This window comes from Aristolochia californica, unplaced genomic scaffold, assembly GCF_029961685.1.
Source record: "Aristolochia californica isolate CCGP_79_NKW_82.1479 unplaced genomic scaffold, dmAriCali1.0.hap1 SCAF_4, whole genome shotgun sequence".
Taxonomy (NCBI): Eukaryota; Viridiplantae; Streptophyta; class Magnoliopsida; order Piperales; family Aristolochiaceae; genus Aristolochia; species Aristolochia californica.
In genome coordinates, this window is record NW_027182103.1 from 5,599,523 (window position 1) to 5,615,330 (window position 15,808).

The 15,808-nt window shown below is 35.0% G+C and overlaps 2 protein-coding genes across 2 annotated transcripts; one reads left to right on the top strand and one right to left on the bottom strand.

Moving 5' to 3' along the window:
• Window positions 1-4,817: 4,817 nt before the first annotated feature.
• LOC137962523 (malate dehydrogenase, mitochondrial-like) lies at window positions 4,818-10,087 on the bottom strand. Its single transcript, XM_068809428.1, has 7 exons — window positions 9,695-10,087; window positions 9,423-9,596; window positions 9,149-9,317; window positions 8,993-9,054; window positions 8,769-8,896; window positions 7,510-7,627; window positions 4,818-5,228 (listed from the first exon to the last, which is right to left on the bottom strand). Exons 1-7 carry the CDS (start codon window positions 9,947-9,949, stop codon window positions 5,088-5,090), a joined length of 1,047 nt encoding a protein of 348 aa, XP_068665529.1. The 5' UTR covers window positions 9,950-10,087; the 3' UTR covers window positions 4,818-5,087.
• Window positions 10,088-14,555: 4,468 nt separating this feature from the next.
• Window positions 14,556-15,271, top strand: LOC137963984 (signaling peptide TAXIMIN 1-like). Its single transcript, XM_068811237.1, has 2 exons — window positions 14,556-14,818; window positions 14,948-15,271. The coding sequence occupies exons 1-2, from the start codon at window positions 14,709-14,711 to the stop codon at window positions 15,069-15,071; spliced, it is 234 nt and encodes a 77-aa protein (XP_068667338.1). The 5' UTR covers window positions 14,556-14,708; the 3' UTR covers window positions 15,072-15,271.
• The last annotated feature ends 537 nt before the right edge of the window (window positions 15,272-15,808 follow it).

The following is a 15,808-nucleotide window of genomic DNA, read 5'->3' on the forward strand; positions in this document are numbered from 1 at the left end:
AAAAGGCACACCACGTTTCCGCATAAGTTAAAGCATGCAAGTCGCCACTGAATAAAGTATAGGAATATTTATCGATTAATGACTCAATAATACTTAAATAATAATTCTTGGACCAAAAATTGTATAATGATGATTTTTTAGACCTTGGTTTAAATTTAATATTATTATTCCATTTTTAATATTTTTTAATACAATTAATAACATAATATTTTAACACTACATAATATAGCATGCCACTACAAAGTAGCATAATTATTTATTACTTAATGTTGCAATATTGTGTATTTGTACATAGTGTTACTGCCAAAGAAAAAATTTTATTATTCCGAGTTCATAGTGAGTACAATGTGAATCGATGTAAATACTTTGTTATACGGGTGGATATCCTATTATTTCATAGTCAATGATACAATATTTAACTAGAGTGGAAAAATAAACGTCGTTACCTTTATGTATACATTATTATGGTTCTATTTAATTAGTAGATATGTCCTAGTTACCAATTAAGACAATGTCGAACTAAAGTTTATCATACTCCTATAAACCACAATGGGGGGGGGGGGGGTAGTTAACATGACTCAGGACATGATCTTCATCCGCATTACTCAGTTCATGTCCTGATGTCGTTAGGGAGCACCAAATTTCATGTCATGTACATGATCATCCATGACTCAGGAGTTCATGTCCCAAGAGTAAACGGCAGAAAGTGTTTTCCACCCAATTGTGAGAATCATGTACATGACTCACGCGCGGGGCTCTTTCTGGCACACACCGTCTCGTTCCCACACCCCTCTCTAGTCTCCACCGTCCCTCTCCAGTCTCCCTCTCGACCTCCATTGTAGAGTACAAAAAATCGAGAGGCTCTGCGATGAAGGTCAAGAGGGAGAGGAAAGGGAGGGAGGCCTTCCTCCCACGGCGACGACTTCTCTTCTCTCTCGGCGTTCCTCTCTTCTCCCCACCCCCCCCCCCCCCCCCCCACCGTCGGCCATCCTCTCTCTCATCTCCCTCTCGACCTCCGTGGCAGAGCACGAGAGGTCAAGCATTTCTTACAGAGCTTCTCGACCTCCTTCTCGGCGTACCGTCAGAGCGTCGCCTCTATCAGCGTTGCTCACCGCCGTCGCCGTTGCCTACTGGCTCACCGCTGAGGAAGACGACGATGGTTTAATTTTTCCCAAGTTAGGAAAAATTAAACTATCATCATAAAAATCATTAATTTATTATTTTTATTTATAAAATAATTATTTTTATTTATAAAATAATTATTTTTATTTATAAAATAATTATTTTTATTTATAAAATAATTATTTTTATTTATAAAATAATTATTTTTATTTATAAAATAATTATTTTTATTTATAAAATAATTATTTTTATTTATAAAATAATTATTTTTATTTATAAAATAATTATTTTTATTTATAAAATAATTATTTTTATTTATAAAATAATTATTTTTATTTATAAAATAATTATTTTTATTTATAAAATAATTATTTTTATTTATAAAATAATTATTTTTATTTATAAAATAATTATTTTTATTTATTTAATATATTTATTTTTATTTACTATATTAAAATATTGATTTAATAGTCACAATTAAAATATTATTAAAATAAATATTTGATAAATTATTTTGGCATAATTATCCGATTGTCATAGTTAATTAAACCAATGGTTTTAAATTTTGTGATAATATATTATTAACTAATAATACATAAAATATATTATGTACAAATATATAGTGTGTTAAAGTTATGATTAGATCAATTTTTTCTCTTAAATTATTTATTTTTAGGTTAAAGTATATCATATGTTATTAATAAATTAATAACTCAACGTATTACTTTCGTTTTTGTTATTTATAACGTTATTTATTTATTATTTGTAATTAATCATGTGCATATTACATTGGCTCATGTAATTACCATATTAATGCACAATAAAATATCTAATTCAATTAATACATATATTAATATATTTAATTATACATTAAATAACTTATTCGTATAGTAATAATGGTTGTTTTACCTAATTTGGGGTTTAAGGATTATGTAGTAATTAAGTGTAGTATAAGGGTTTAGGGATTTTCTTATTTTTTACGTTTTTCTCATGTTGGGGTACTAACACTGGAAACTGTTTTCCAGTGCACATGAAATCGTCAACACTAACACCAAGTGTGAAGATGATCTTCACGTACATGACTGACATGATCTTCATGTTGGACATGAACTTGAACTTCAAAAATCCATTTGGGGGACTAACCCCCTAAGCTAATAATATCGTATTCCATAATATACTAAAAGACCGAGAAACATAGATTAAAATAATTTTTTTAAGAAAAGAGAAGGTGTTGTAAAAATAGGCTCAATTTGCTTTGAAGCTCCATAGTAAGGAGGAGCAAAGTTTACAGATATTAATTGAAGCAATAAGGTGGAAACATTTTTAAAATCACCATTGATGCATTGCGTTATGCCATTTGTACTTAGCCTTTTAAATGTGTTCATCATCATAAAAAATGGGGAGAATATTGGACGAGACCTCGAGACCTATCTAAATGCGCTAATTTTGAGGTCTAATAATTAATCATGATTTATAGTTTAATTTTTTTTAGCAAAGAATGGTAATTCTATAGCTTTATACTTTAGATAAAGTCATTAGAGACTAATTTGAACTGCTCCTCACATTGATTCACACCCTTGGGTCTAATTTTTTTCTTTTTATTGTAAAATCATCCCATTGAAGAAACATTGAATGTGCTAGAATTGTAAAAAAGTGGTATTTGCATTATCATTGGTCAAAGCCTTGTGTAGGCAAGACTAAAACCTCTAACTTCAATCAATTGGAAAGGCTTTGTGTGATTGAGTTGTTGGTGTTTAGTAAGCTCACTAAGTGCAAAGAATTTGTTGCATATTATTGTTACTATAAACCTCTGTATAGGTAGTATTATTATTGTAAGTAGGGGTGGCATCGAGTCGAGCCGAGCTCAAACCTGCATATATTCGAGTTGGATTTGATTTAAATATTTCAAACTCGATCTTAAGCCAAACCCAACCTCGAGCATAAAATTGTAATCGATCTCGAGCTCGAACCGGGTTCGAGCTCCAACCTACTAAAATTGGGCATGACCTCTTATACATAAACCCTATATAAAATTGTCTATAGAGTCTACATAAAATTGTTCATAAACACAACATTCTAGTATGTATAAACTTTATTCAATAATCAAACACAAAATTTTAAATATATATTGATATCAAATTTACAATCACCCAAACAAAAAAATATAAATGCAGTATACATCTATGTCTTAAACACCTTCTTGCATTAGGATGGGATGAAGTTAGTTTACTGCTGGCATGAAAAACCCATCAAGTCTTATTTTCCTGTATGACTTAAATTTTGAGTATGCATGTTAGTTATACTCAATTGCACCAATGTCAGGATTTTCTTCCCATGATTCATATAGCTTCTTCAACCGACCACCCTAAATCATTTCCCCAAATAATCAATTCCCCATATGAGGAAATAAAAAAGAAACATAAAAAATAAAAATAGGAAGAAGAGATAAAAGTATGCAAAAAAGACTTGTCATAACATTAGTGAGAGCATTTAGAGCAAAAGGCCTATTGTGAATTGCAATTCTCGAAGTAGCTTTGCCTTCGACTAACACCTGAAATGAGGCAAATACGATCAAGAGACATAGAGTCTTGTTGAAGGTCAATTAAGAACACTGAAAAGGTTGGCTTTTTAGTAACTGACTTGATTTTTTAGGTCATCGCTTATGGTGTTGTTCGGAACGGCAGAAAGATTTCTCAATTGAGGAAGTAGAAGAGGACTAGAAGATTGTCTTGTCAACAAACATCTAAAGCTCAACATTGCCTCTCACTTTCTTTGGATTTGCTTTGTCAGGTTTGGAACAATACACTCCTGCAGTGAACAAGACATTGGTATCACAGTTAAAGAAATTATGATATTCTAGCCTGACGGTTTTCACATGCACATATTATCAAATGAGTGGTCAACACTATAACAGATACATATATCGTGATGCAATCAACAAGGATTGCTCGTTTATTTGAGAAAAAAATCAGTATAAAACATAACATAAAAAATAACAGAGCCTAATAAAAAAAAAGAACAGAAAAATCTGAAAGAATGTAAAAGGGAACAAGATTTTTATTTTTGTAAAAGGGAACAAGATATTCGCCACTTGAAAAATAAAATGAAAATCAAAGTAATATGAAAGAAGGATGTAGTTCGAGGGCAAAGAAGAGATAAAAAAATGAAGGTCAGTCAGTGATGCTTTCTTGGGATGGAAAAACGGGAACAAAAACAAATATTGGGTTTCCTCCTTACCGTCCCGGATTCAGCCGGAACAAGCTCCCAAGCACAACTTCATACATCTTTTAAAAAAAAAAAAGGATGATGCTATAGTAGGCGATTACATGAAGAAAGAAAAAGAGACACTGCAAGGGAGGATGGGAGAGAGTACCTGTAACCGGAGAAGGCACGTACGATCGTCCCACTAGCTCTAGCCTCTCGTCCCCTGTTATCTCTACAGTTCCCATTAGAGAGATTTCCTCTTTCAGTCCCATCCCATATCTTCACCCTGGGTTTAAGTAAACAAACCGAACGAGTCGAAAACCCAATCTCGAGCTACTGACAAACCAACATTGTTCGATGCCACCCCTAATTGTAAGTCCCTTGAGGACATTGTTGTAATTGGCTTGTGTAGCCTTAAAATTAAGTGTAGTTTGGCAATTTTTATAGTGGATTTAACACTGTAGTGTAGAGATACTTTAGGAGTGGATGCATTGAGCATAATCTTTGAAATTGATTTGCAAATCGAAAGTTGATGTAACAAGGAGTAGTTACATATGGCACTATAAAAAACCTACTCCTGCACAAGAAATATAAACCACCAGAACAGCTAATATCAATCCGGATGAAATTTTTTTTTTTTACCTCTCAGTTGTCGGACTTATTGAGCAAATCCAAAATACAAAAGTGAAAATGGATCAAATTTCTAAAATTAGAAGTCGCAGTCTTCTACTATCAGTATAAATCCAAAATTGTTTTCCAACTCAGTTCTCATTTGCAAACTTGATTCCTTTCTCGATGGAGGCTCTGAGTTCTGGTTTAAGAGTTTCTAGTCCATGTTTCTCATAGTCAGAGAGAGAGCCCAACCCAAATATTTCTTCTACTCCATTCTTCCCGAGTCTTACCTGCAAAGTAGACAAATTTTCCATGTAAGGTGCATACAAACAAAATATACAAAACAAAGTTTCACAAAATTACTTTATTCTTGCAGGCTGCCCAAAATATGATCTCTCTTGGGATTCAAATTCAGTTTCTCTTAAACACTAACTTGAGTTCATCTATTATCTATGAAGTTGCCAGAGAAAATTAAGATGCAAAGCAGGCCAAAGACAAATTTTTATAGCCGACTTCAAAGCATCAAGAGAGAATTTTTTGTTACCATTTTCACAGAGAAAGGCACAATATTACTTTGCAAAAAAAATCTGTAAATATTCCGATTTCCTAGATTCATAAGCTAATTTATTCCTCTATTATGAGCCCCCAATCTTCAGATTTGTCAACAGCCTTTCTTCTGGAGAGCAATGCAAATCAGAAGGATTAAAAGCAGCTAACTATGCACATCAATCATTGATTTTTTCCTTTTTAATTTTTTCTTTTTTCTTTTTTCTTTTTGGCAGGCCTGACTTTGAATTCTTTGACGATCATGACATCACAACGAGTAGGAAACAAGAATGTTTCCCTCCATAACAGATGTTTGATGTGTCAAGTTACTAGTGCTGGAACAGACCTCTTTTCACTAGTTTGCGTATGTGATCAAAATGAAACATGAGATCCAATGCTTGCATGCTTGATTTGGTAAACTTTTATCAATTTATGCTATACCAGAAAAAAAAACAATAACTATATGGACAAGAGTAAAACTGCACGATAAAAGTAGTTGGAAATCTGAAGTTAGAAGAACAGAATTCCCAAACAGTAGCAATAGTACTCATCCAAGCATATAAGATCGCTTGTGATGGCAAAATACACCCTAATAAAAAACCAGGAATGAAAGCAATTTTTACCTCAAAATGCAAACTCCGGAGTAGAATGTGCAAAAAATATAAAGCTAATTTTAATAAAAAGATAATAAAGGTAAGGAACTAGTTACGGATATTCAAGCTCCACTTATATCTCTACAAGCAAAATTTGTTAATCGGATGATGTATCAACCTGGATGTTATTTCTATCAGCAGTTTCTTTTTGTTTACTTCGTATCTTTCTTTATCGCCTCTACCTTGACGCAGCATCCAACAACCAAAGTTTGACACATTATGCAGGTAAAAATATTATATTTCCAAGTCCAAGTGAAAGTAATGAACGCTCATTACAAACTCTATGTGCTCAACGCCACCAAAAATAGAAGAAAGCACTACATCCAGCCCTGTTTCTTATGAAAGGTACCCATCCAACCTTAGTAAAACAACTGATAACTCAGAGCACGGAATATGGACTTAAGTTCATTTCATGGTTGGCTGAAACCACATGTTACACTCCAAGAAGTTTCTTTATAACTGCTCTCTTAATTATATCTACAACATTGGCATTACAACCATTTATGATTTGATATTTCAGAAAAACAGAAAACCTTAAAATGAAATCAAGTACAAGGTAACCTGGATAGAAAAAAGTGTAGAGGAGAAAGAAATGAAACCTTAGCTGTTACATTTGAATATAGTAGCTAAATTAGACAAGTGCACCCAAGCTGCATAGATTTGAGTTTGTAATCTTTTTCACCTTTCTAATTTAACAATGACATAAAATCAAGAGTAAAATTCAAACAAAAAAGGGAGAACAAAAGAAACAAAAGAAAGAAAAGAAACAAGTTAATTGCATGAGTGGCAAAATTCTCTCTAGAAAATTAGGTTAAAACCTGAGACTCTGTAAAACAAGTTAATTACATGAGTTGCAATATTATCTCTAGAAAAGTGGTTTAAACTTTGATATTTCTCCATAAAACGAACAAAGCTTCACAACTCCAGATAATTTGTTAGTTAAATGCAAGTGCCAGGCAAACAGAAAAACTTCTGTTTCAACAAGTGTTGTAAGAACAAAGAGAGGCTAGAACCAAGTCCACTTGAATTATAATCGAACAGACCATTTTCCTTGGAAAACCAGACGACCGACTTAGTGGCCATGTTCGCCAGAAAACCAGCCCAGATATCCAGGATCAACTTCTATTCAATTTAAATTCAAGATTTTGAACCGTGTAAAAACAAGAAGAAGAAAAAAAACTTAAGCAGGGATCTCTTCCGGGAAATCAAAATCCTTTAGCACCAACCCCTATCACATGCTGAAATATAGAATGTAAATGTGCAAATAAAAAATGATGCTTGACCACCAACTCTAAGAGTTCAAGAACAGCAAAGTATTCCAGTAAGCACTGTGCTTAACACCAAATATTTGGGATAGTGGTAACTGAATTACCTTAGAGGCAAAGAAAGGCAGTTCGGTGATGCTCGATTGCACAAAAGAGCATTCCACTACATCTGGGACACCATTAAGACCCTTCAAGCAAGCATCAGCGAAAGTTGCTCCTGCATATCTGCATAAACATGGGCAGATAAATCATTGTTAGTTGTCAAATCTAATTTCTTAGCCAACTTGTCACCTGTGTTTCAATGACACTCAGGCCTTTACTACCACATTCAAGATCAGCCCAATCTAACATTCAATGTGCTCCCTAATTGAAAAATGAAGAAGAGAAAAATGAAGGCAAAAAGAGAGTGCTTATGCAAAGTGAGAACCCCATAACAAGAAGTAATGATAAGAGCAAGAAGACATCCAAGTGAAAAAGAAAAAAGAGACCGACAAGACTGATGTGATAAATACACATTCTGGACAAGTGCAATTTAGATAGCATTTAGGAAAGTACATAAAGAAAGCTAGAAAAGCCACCCACACTGCAATCTCCAATGACATCCTCACAGATGATTGACATGCAAAAAAAACAGAGAAAAATTCTAACAAAATTGAAATAAACCTTCTAATTGCACAACTAAAAGCATGTAAAGGAGAAAATATTTACTCATGCCATAATGAGCTGCATCAGAATCTCAAATAGAGATGGCAAGATCTTCGTCCTTTGGGAGTTCATAAGGTACTGAAGAGATAAGAGTGACCTCAATGAGGTAAAAACCATACAAATAAGAGAAGAAAGAGAGAAGGAATTTAAAGCTAATTGGAGTCAACTTCACTAGTTAGTATCAAATAAATATAGAAATACATATAATAGTCATCCCCACTCACACCAAATTTTCTCAGAATTTTTTTTCATTTTTCTCTAACAATAAAAGCTTTGGGCCCACTTAAAAACACTTTAAGTAAGCCAATTACCAGATATTCGATTTTTTTATTTTATATTAGGTTTTTCTTATATATCCATCTTTCACATGGAAATCTTCGTATTCATCTCACTACCAACTTCTACACTTAAAAAACCTCCAATCCAATTATCACTTCCTATATTCTGAGGTGTATTTAAATTTAAATTGTTATGATAGGAACAATCATAATGAATAAGACGTAGCCATAAAATTGATTTCTCTGTCCATTCACCTGGACAGGTTCCTTTATAATCAACAATAACAACAGCAAGAACCAAATAACTGGAATTTGAAATTAAAAACAACACCAGAATAATGCCTTCAGATAAAAATTAAACAAATTAGATGCACTGGTCTTACGCCATGGAAAGTGTAGCAGAGCCTTTTCCAGCCTTAGCTTCAACAACCTCCGTACCCCCATCTTGTGTTCTCTTCGTAAGAGCCTTAATATCTTCATCCGAAAGTAAAACATTGGCTTTTGGCGTTGCCTGCAATTCGAAAACAACAGAGATATTGGCACGATTAACAACAGTCACAATGGAATACGGGACAGAACATAAACAGAGAATAGTAGAAAAAACTACCTGAGAAAGGAGTGGGAGAATGGTTATGCCAGCATGCCCCCCAACAACAGGGACATTAACCTCTGTGTGCCAGAGACGGTGTAATTATGTCATTCAACCAAAAAAAGACGAGATAACATCAAAAGTTACAAAAAATAGGAGCAAAGGTAAGCATACCAGAAACAGAAACTTTCGCTTTTCCTGCATAGAAGGTCTTTGCTCTAACCACATCTAAAGTAGTTACACCAAAGAGCTTTTTCTCATCGTAAGTTCCCGCCTTCTTGAAAACCTCTGCAGCTATTGGAACAGTGGAGTTCACGGGGTTGCTTATCACGTTAACAAGTGCCTAATTTCACCATCGGAATTAAAATATGCATCATAAAATGTCAAAATCTAAAAAAATGCAAGTCAAATATATAAAGAGAAGGGAAAACTTTGAACTTCCGCTCACATTTGGGCAGTACTTGGCAATGGCTGTGCAGAGATTTTTAACTATGCCGGCGTTAATGTTAAAGAGATCGTCACGCGTCATTCCAGGTTTGCGTGGAACGCCGGCTGGGATGATAACGACATCAGATCCTTCCAAGGCTTTTCCTAGCTGATCTTCACCCATGTATCCTGCCACCTGAAACGCAACGGCAGCAGCGATAAAATAAAATCAAGAGCATACATAGATCAAAAAGAGAAATAGATTAGCACCTCAGGGTTTATCATAAATCCTACCTCAGATCTGGTGTTGATGTGGCTAACATCGGCGGCAACACCAGGTGTTCCGGCGATATCATAAAGCGCAAGGTTGGAGACAAGAGGGTTGAGCTTCATAAGAAGGGCAAGAGGCTGCCCTATCCCGCCAGCGGCACCCAAGACGGCGACCTTGCGCTCAGGTGCTGACTTCACAGAATAGCACCGACGAGATAAATGCAATTTAGTAGAAGCTCTCCTGGTAGCAGCTAAGGATCTGTACATGGCTGTCCTCATTTCCGCGGAAGCGCAAGAGCTCGGAATGAAAAAAGAGCAGAAGAGAAGAAACAGTGGCAGAAATGAGAATGGGGCAGAGAGGGTGAGCCTGTGCGCGCTTTATTGTGTTGGAAGTGGAACCCGAAAGGGTTGTGAGTGTAGGCACTTTATCTCGTCAACGAAAGTACGGCAGTTCGGTAAACGCACGACGACCAAAGGTTGTGCTGTCAAACATAAAGGAAAATATTCCTCTATTCGTATCACCGCCCAAAAAGCCGAGAAATTCTAATAATAATAGACTTACACAAAAGGTATTCTAATTTTTTTTATAACCACATGTATGCTCGAGCTCTACCATAGCTTTTTTTATCTTAGATTTATCAAGGTTTTAGATGAACCTATCAAAAAATGAAAATTACAAAGAAAGGTAACAATTTACACTCTTGTAATTAGAGAGATACCACTCTCCTTCAAGAGTTCCAAATTTTTGGCCTTTGATTTACAATGGGGAATATAAGAGCTTTACTAATGTATGCATGGAGATGGAATAAAAAAGAAATAAGTGCAAGAATTTTGCAATGTGTGACTCTCTTTTTCTTGAAGTTGCACTTATAAAAGATTTTCAAAGGATTGAGAGCAAAGTTTCCCAGTTAAACTAGTCATTTTTTACCTGTTTGTAAATAATTGAGTTTACATTAATTGATTAGTGTAAAGTGTTTGATTAATTAATCATGTGTAATGGCTACTTTTTTATCATAATGTTACTTATTGATTGATGGTATGATCAATCAATATCTTCTCATTGGGTCTGACATTTTAAGTTGATCGATCAATTAGAATTTTCACTGGCAATGCATAAAAAGTATGATCAGCCATGTTTTATGTCATTGGTTGTCGAAGTTCTGTATGATCGATCAGTCAGTAAGAATTTCGCTTTGCCTAGTATTGATCGATTAATCCAAATGGGTTGATCGATCAATCGACCTTGAATGATTGACCATGCTTTATATTTTTGGCTTGTGTAGTTCTGGTTGTTCGATCGTTGGTAGATGTTGATCAATCATTCCAGTGTCAGTTCACTAATGGATTTTTAAAGCATGGGAATTTGTGCTCCTAAGTGATTCTAGCATGGATGAAATATATGTATGCATTTGTAAAAACATGTTTGAATGCAAAGCATGTCCTAAAGCTCCAAATTTTGCATTGTACATCAAGTTTTGGAAGAATTGGGTTGGTCTCTTACATAGACTATGAGTTTTTATTATTTAACTCAATAACTCCTAAACTCTAGTCTTCTATTTTTCTCCTTCTTTTGAGGGTGCTTCTTCAAGAGAGTTTTGGCATTCCATGGAGCTTGAGGTCTTTGAGAAACTTGTGTCAATTCAACGCTTTAGACCTTTGAATTTGGTGTCTCTTGAAGGAAATGTATCTGAAATACTAGATTTATAATTGTTAGCTCAATTAAGTTTTGTTATCATCAAAATCAAGAAATGAGTCAACGCTTTGTCTACAATCCCCTCCTTTTAATGATGACAAAACCTAATATTGAAAAATTAAATTTATAACATCATTAAAGGTTGAAACTAAGTAAAATGTGCAAGTTTTGGGAAATGGCTCCCCCTTAATCTATGTATATTTGATTTCACATTTGTTTTTAGTGTATCGTATTGATCTTTTCTTTTCTCCTCCTTTTTGTCATAATCAAAAAGATATGAAATTGCACATATGAGTAAAGAAGGTGCCTCAAATATCTCAATAATTTCTATCAGGCCCTCGGGTGGCAGAAGATGCGGTCATATTTCCTGAGTGCATAGCATATGATACTTCAGTATGAGAGGTGGAGGAAGGATCTAGTATACGAAGTAATGCTGCACTGATGACATCAAATGGTATAAATACGAAGGAACTGAGAAGTTGAGTCGTAGCCACTTCAAGATATGGCTTGATGTTTGGCAAACAAATAACAACTTCTAAGGCTTCTCGTTGCTTTTCTTGAACAGATGTCAGTGGAGTAGGGCAGAACAATCTTCCATTGTTGAATCAGTCCTTTAAATCGAGTCATGTATTCATGTAGATTGGTCCCTTGCTTTGTATTGAACATGGTTTGGAACATATCATACAACTTCAATAAGTTTTCCGTATTAGAGTACAACTTAACACAAGTGTCCCAAATTTGTTATGGAATTTCAAGGTTAACAACATTGTTGGCCACATGCTTCTCCATTATATTAATAAGACAACTAATTACTAAGGTGACAGTCTTGAACCATTTCACATAAGAACTATTTTCTTCATCAATGGGTGGAGCTGGTTTGGTTAAGTGACCTAAGAGGTCTTGAGTAATGAGAAACCTCTTAATTGATGGGAACCAACTCAGATAAATAGGTAACCCTCTCAAGGGTATGGTGGTAATTTTAAGGAGACTGCTCTTGCTTCTCATATAGTCTTCAGCCATTATAATCAGCAAGTAAACAACTTCTTTTTTGCAACATTGAAATCCAACAAGTGGATTGAGGAGCAAATTGTTCCAAATATATGAATCAATTTGAAAAGAGTGGAACAACTTGAATTCAAATAGTATGCATCATAAATCTTCTATCCAAGAGAAGTCCAAGTGTTGTATCATAGAAGGTAGATCTCATACTATTATCATACATGAACTAAAAATTGGATTGGGGAGGCTCTTCAACTGAGAGAGAATAGGTAAGTTACTATCCTATTTTGAACAAGCACTAAAATAGGAATGGGAGATTAATCACGTGTTGTTCATCCCAATTAGAGAGGATTACAATATTCCTCAATTTCGAGATCATATCAAATCAAATCAAATCAGGAATTAAACTTGAATCAAATCAGAATCCAAGTTTGAAATCAAATCAAATCTTTCAAAAAGAGAAACTTGCTTCCTTTATCAAATGTGCCACCTAGCAAGTGAAAAATACCACTAAATCTTTTAATAAAGGAAAGTTCCAAATCAACCAATATAGCGACACTTTCTTTTCTTAAAACAAGCAATTTTCGGATGGCTTTAAGAATGAAACTTTCCTTCTCTAATTATGCGCTAGTTTTGCATGATATAATCATGCCTTCTTTGGCCCTTTTTTTCTCTTTTTTCCTTCAAATATTTTAGGTAAGATACCAGAGTGGATAAAACAACCAAGGAAATACCAAAACACCGTTGCAAAGGCCAGCAACCTTATAAACTTCTTGGCACCCTCTCAAACAATCTTTTTCTGAACTCTTTGGGAAGAGTCAAGAGGAGCAGCAACTAACCAGTATAATAACTCAAAAAAACAATTTTAACTCATAATAAACTTGGATGCCAATAACAAATATAGTGAACCTTCGTTCATACAAGAATTTCAATCACAAACATCAACATAGTATGCAAGAGAGCAATAACATAATCATTCTTGCATGAGGAATAAAAATTAAGCATAATCATCTTGATGAGCCACTTTTGAAGCCAAGAACATAATCACCAGCTTCTCATTCAGATTAGATGAGAAAGCTCTCCATACACCATCTTATAGAGATAAATAACTATCAGCAATAATCACATAAGAAAAAACTTTTATTGGCCTAGCTTCAAGAGAAAGAAAATTGCTTCATCAACAAGAAGAACTCTACGTGAAGCTTAATCAATGGAGTCTTTCAAATTTTCATCTTGGCATGGGGATCCTAAATCCATTCATCTGATAACATGTTGAATTTAAGATCCCATGACAAGGTAGTGAAAGAGGAAAGGAAGAAAAGGAAGAGAAGAAAGGAGAAGAGAGAAAGAAGAGAGAACTTGGCTAGAGAAATAGAGAGAGAAAGCTTGGGAGAGGTGACAATTCTAAGGACGAATTTGAGAGAGGAAAGGGGATACTTTATGATCTACCCCATGCCTTAAGTCTCCATTTATAGTTTTGGAATGAAGTTTACAATGACTACAAAACCCTTAAGGTTACAAGCTTTGAAAATGAATCACACCCTTGTGTCATCCTTATGAGAAGACCTTTAAGACATTGGAAAGATAACCGCAGTGATGCCACTTCGAGATGTCTTCCAACAAATATAAAATCCTATTAGTGCCTTACTAAGAAATTACATGGAAAGTTTTAATTTCTTCATAGGCCCTGTTAGTGCATTTTCTATGAAAATAAATGAAAACTATTAATCAATCTCGTGACTGGCGTGTCAAACAACGTGGGTGTCTGTCTATATGATATCTTCACTTCCAAATTGTATGTTTACGAGAGAAATATAGACACGAATTTCTCATAAACAAATAACAAAACAATCCACTAAAAATAAATCAAGCTTTTTGTGTGCTCAAAATTCAGGCAACTCTCATTTTTGTTAGAGGTTTCACAAATGTTTATCAGGTCTGATATGCTATGAGGTATCAACATTTTTTATTTCCTCCAGAAAATAGGATGAGCCATCTCCATCTTTTGGCTTTCATGAAATCTATATAACTAGTGTGTCTCCTCGGTCAATTGCTCAGGAAATAAATGAATGTGGCTCAATTGCTCATCCATAGAACTGTTGATTCAAATCCAAATTCTATTTAGAAGTGAGAAGACACATTATGGTTCTCCCAAGCTTTATTCCTTAGCGGTCCGAGCATCCGGGCGACCCTTTTATCCAGTCAGAGATTCCATTGACGAGCTGGGGTCGCATGCCGATAATTGCCGCCGCCGGCTTGCTTTCCACGCGGTAGGTAAAAGATAACATCGCCATTCAAGAACCAATTTATTTTTCTCTCGTCGCAGAAACAGGAACAAGAAAGAAGATGTGCTGCTGCGATGGAGATTGTCGGCCTCTGGGCTTTCTCCTCGGTCTACCCTTCGCTCTTCTTTCTTTCCTCGTCTCCTTCGTTGGCTTGATCATCTGGATCGTCGGGTATGTGACTTCCCTTTAGTTTTCTAAATTTCCTTTTTTCTTCGCTTATTTCTTAAGCTATCTCGGCTTGTGTTTTGGAGGGATCCGTTGAACTGAGTTTGGAGTCCTGGAAATCTTTTGATTCTGCAGGTTGCTGTTGAGTTGCATATGTCCCTGCTGTTTTTGCGTTACCATCCTGGTGGAATTCGCTCTTGAGTTGATCAAAGCCCCTTTACATATAATGGAGTTCTTTATGTCCAAGATCCCTTGTTGAGATCAGAAGATTACAGGCTTTGGACTTGCATGGATTTTATCTTTCGATTTTTTTTTTGTTCACTTTTAGATATATGAATATTTGGGGGGTTGACTTTAATTTCGAGATCAGAATTATGTCTGGATCGATTACTCTGTTTCGTTTTTTGTATAAAAGTTCCATGTGGCTGATTGAATTTGATTTAAACTCGGTTTGCTTTCTGGGTGAGAAGAGAAACGACCATGTTGTTCTTGTTCCATCTCTATCGTTATATCCAAATTCCAATCAGTTTTGCTCTGGTTACGACTTACAACCATGGCACTCTTTCCAGATTACGAGTGCAGAGAAAGTTTCTGCCGAACGTCTGAATTTCCCTATTGACCTTGCTTATAGCTATCTCAATCATAATTCGAGACAGGGTATTATCCTCAATTTCCCTCTGCTTGCTTATTAGGTTTACTGCAGCGGCGGCGGAAGACAGGACTCACCTTGAGGTAATCGCAGGCCACGAAATTTGGAATTTTTTTCTGAAAGTTCATACTCTGCCTCGTTCCAAATATCCGTGGAGACGGTGGTGACACCTGCTTTGCTGGTGGGAATCTTAATTGGCTTCAGCTGCCATTGTTTCCGCAGACATGGTTTAGCTACAGCTGAAACACCAATTTTCGTGGCTAAAATGACATATTCTGTATGGCTAATACACCATATACAAAAATAAATTCACTTGAATTGAATAATAATATAAAATAAAATAAACC

Coding starts and splice junctions, on each gene's coding strand:
- LOC137962523 (XM_068809428.1), bottom strand. CDS start 9,949: ATGAGGACAGCCATGTACAGATCCTTAGCTGCTACCAGGAGAGCTTCT. Junction 9,318..9,422: donor TTGCCAAGTACTGCCCAAAT/GTGAGCGGAAGT, acceptor TGGTGAAATTAG/GCACTTGTTAACGTGATAAG. Junction 9,055..9,148: donor AGCGAAAGTTTCTGTTTCTG/GTATGCTTACCT, acceptor TCTGGCACACAG/AGGTTAATGTCCCTGTTGTT.
- LOC137963984 (XM_068811237.1), top strand. CDS start 14,709: ATGTGCTGCTGCGATGGAGATTGTCGGCCTCTGGGCTTTCTCCTCGGT. Junction 14,819..14,947: donor TTGATCATCTGGATCGTCGG/GTATGTGACTTC, acceptor TTGATTCTGCAG/GTTGCTGTTGAGTTGCATAT.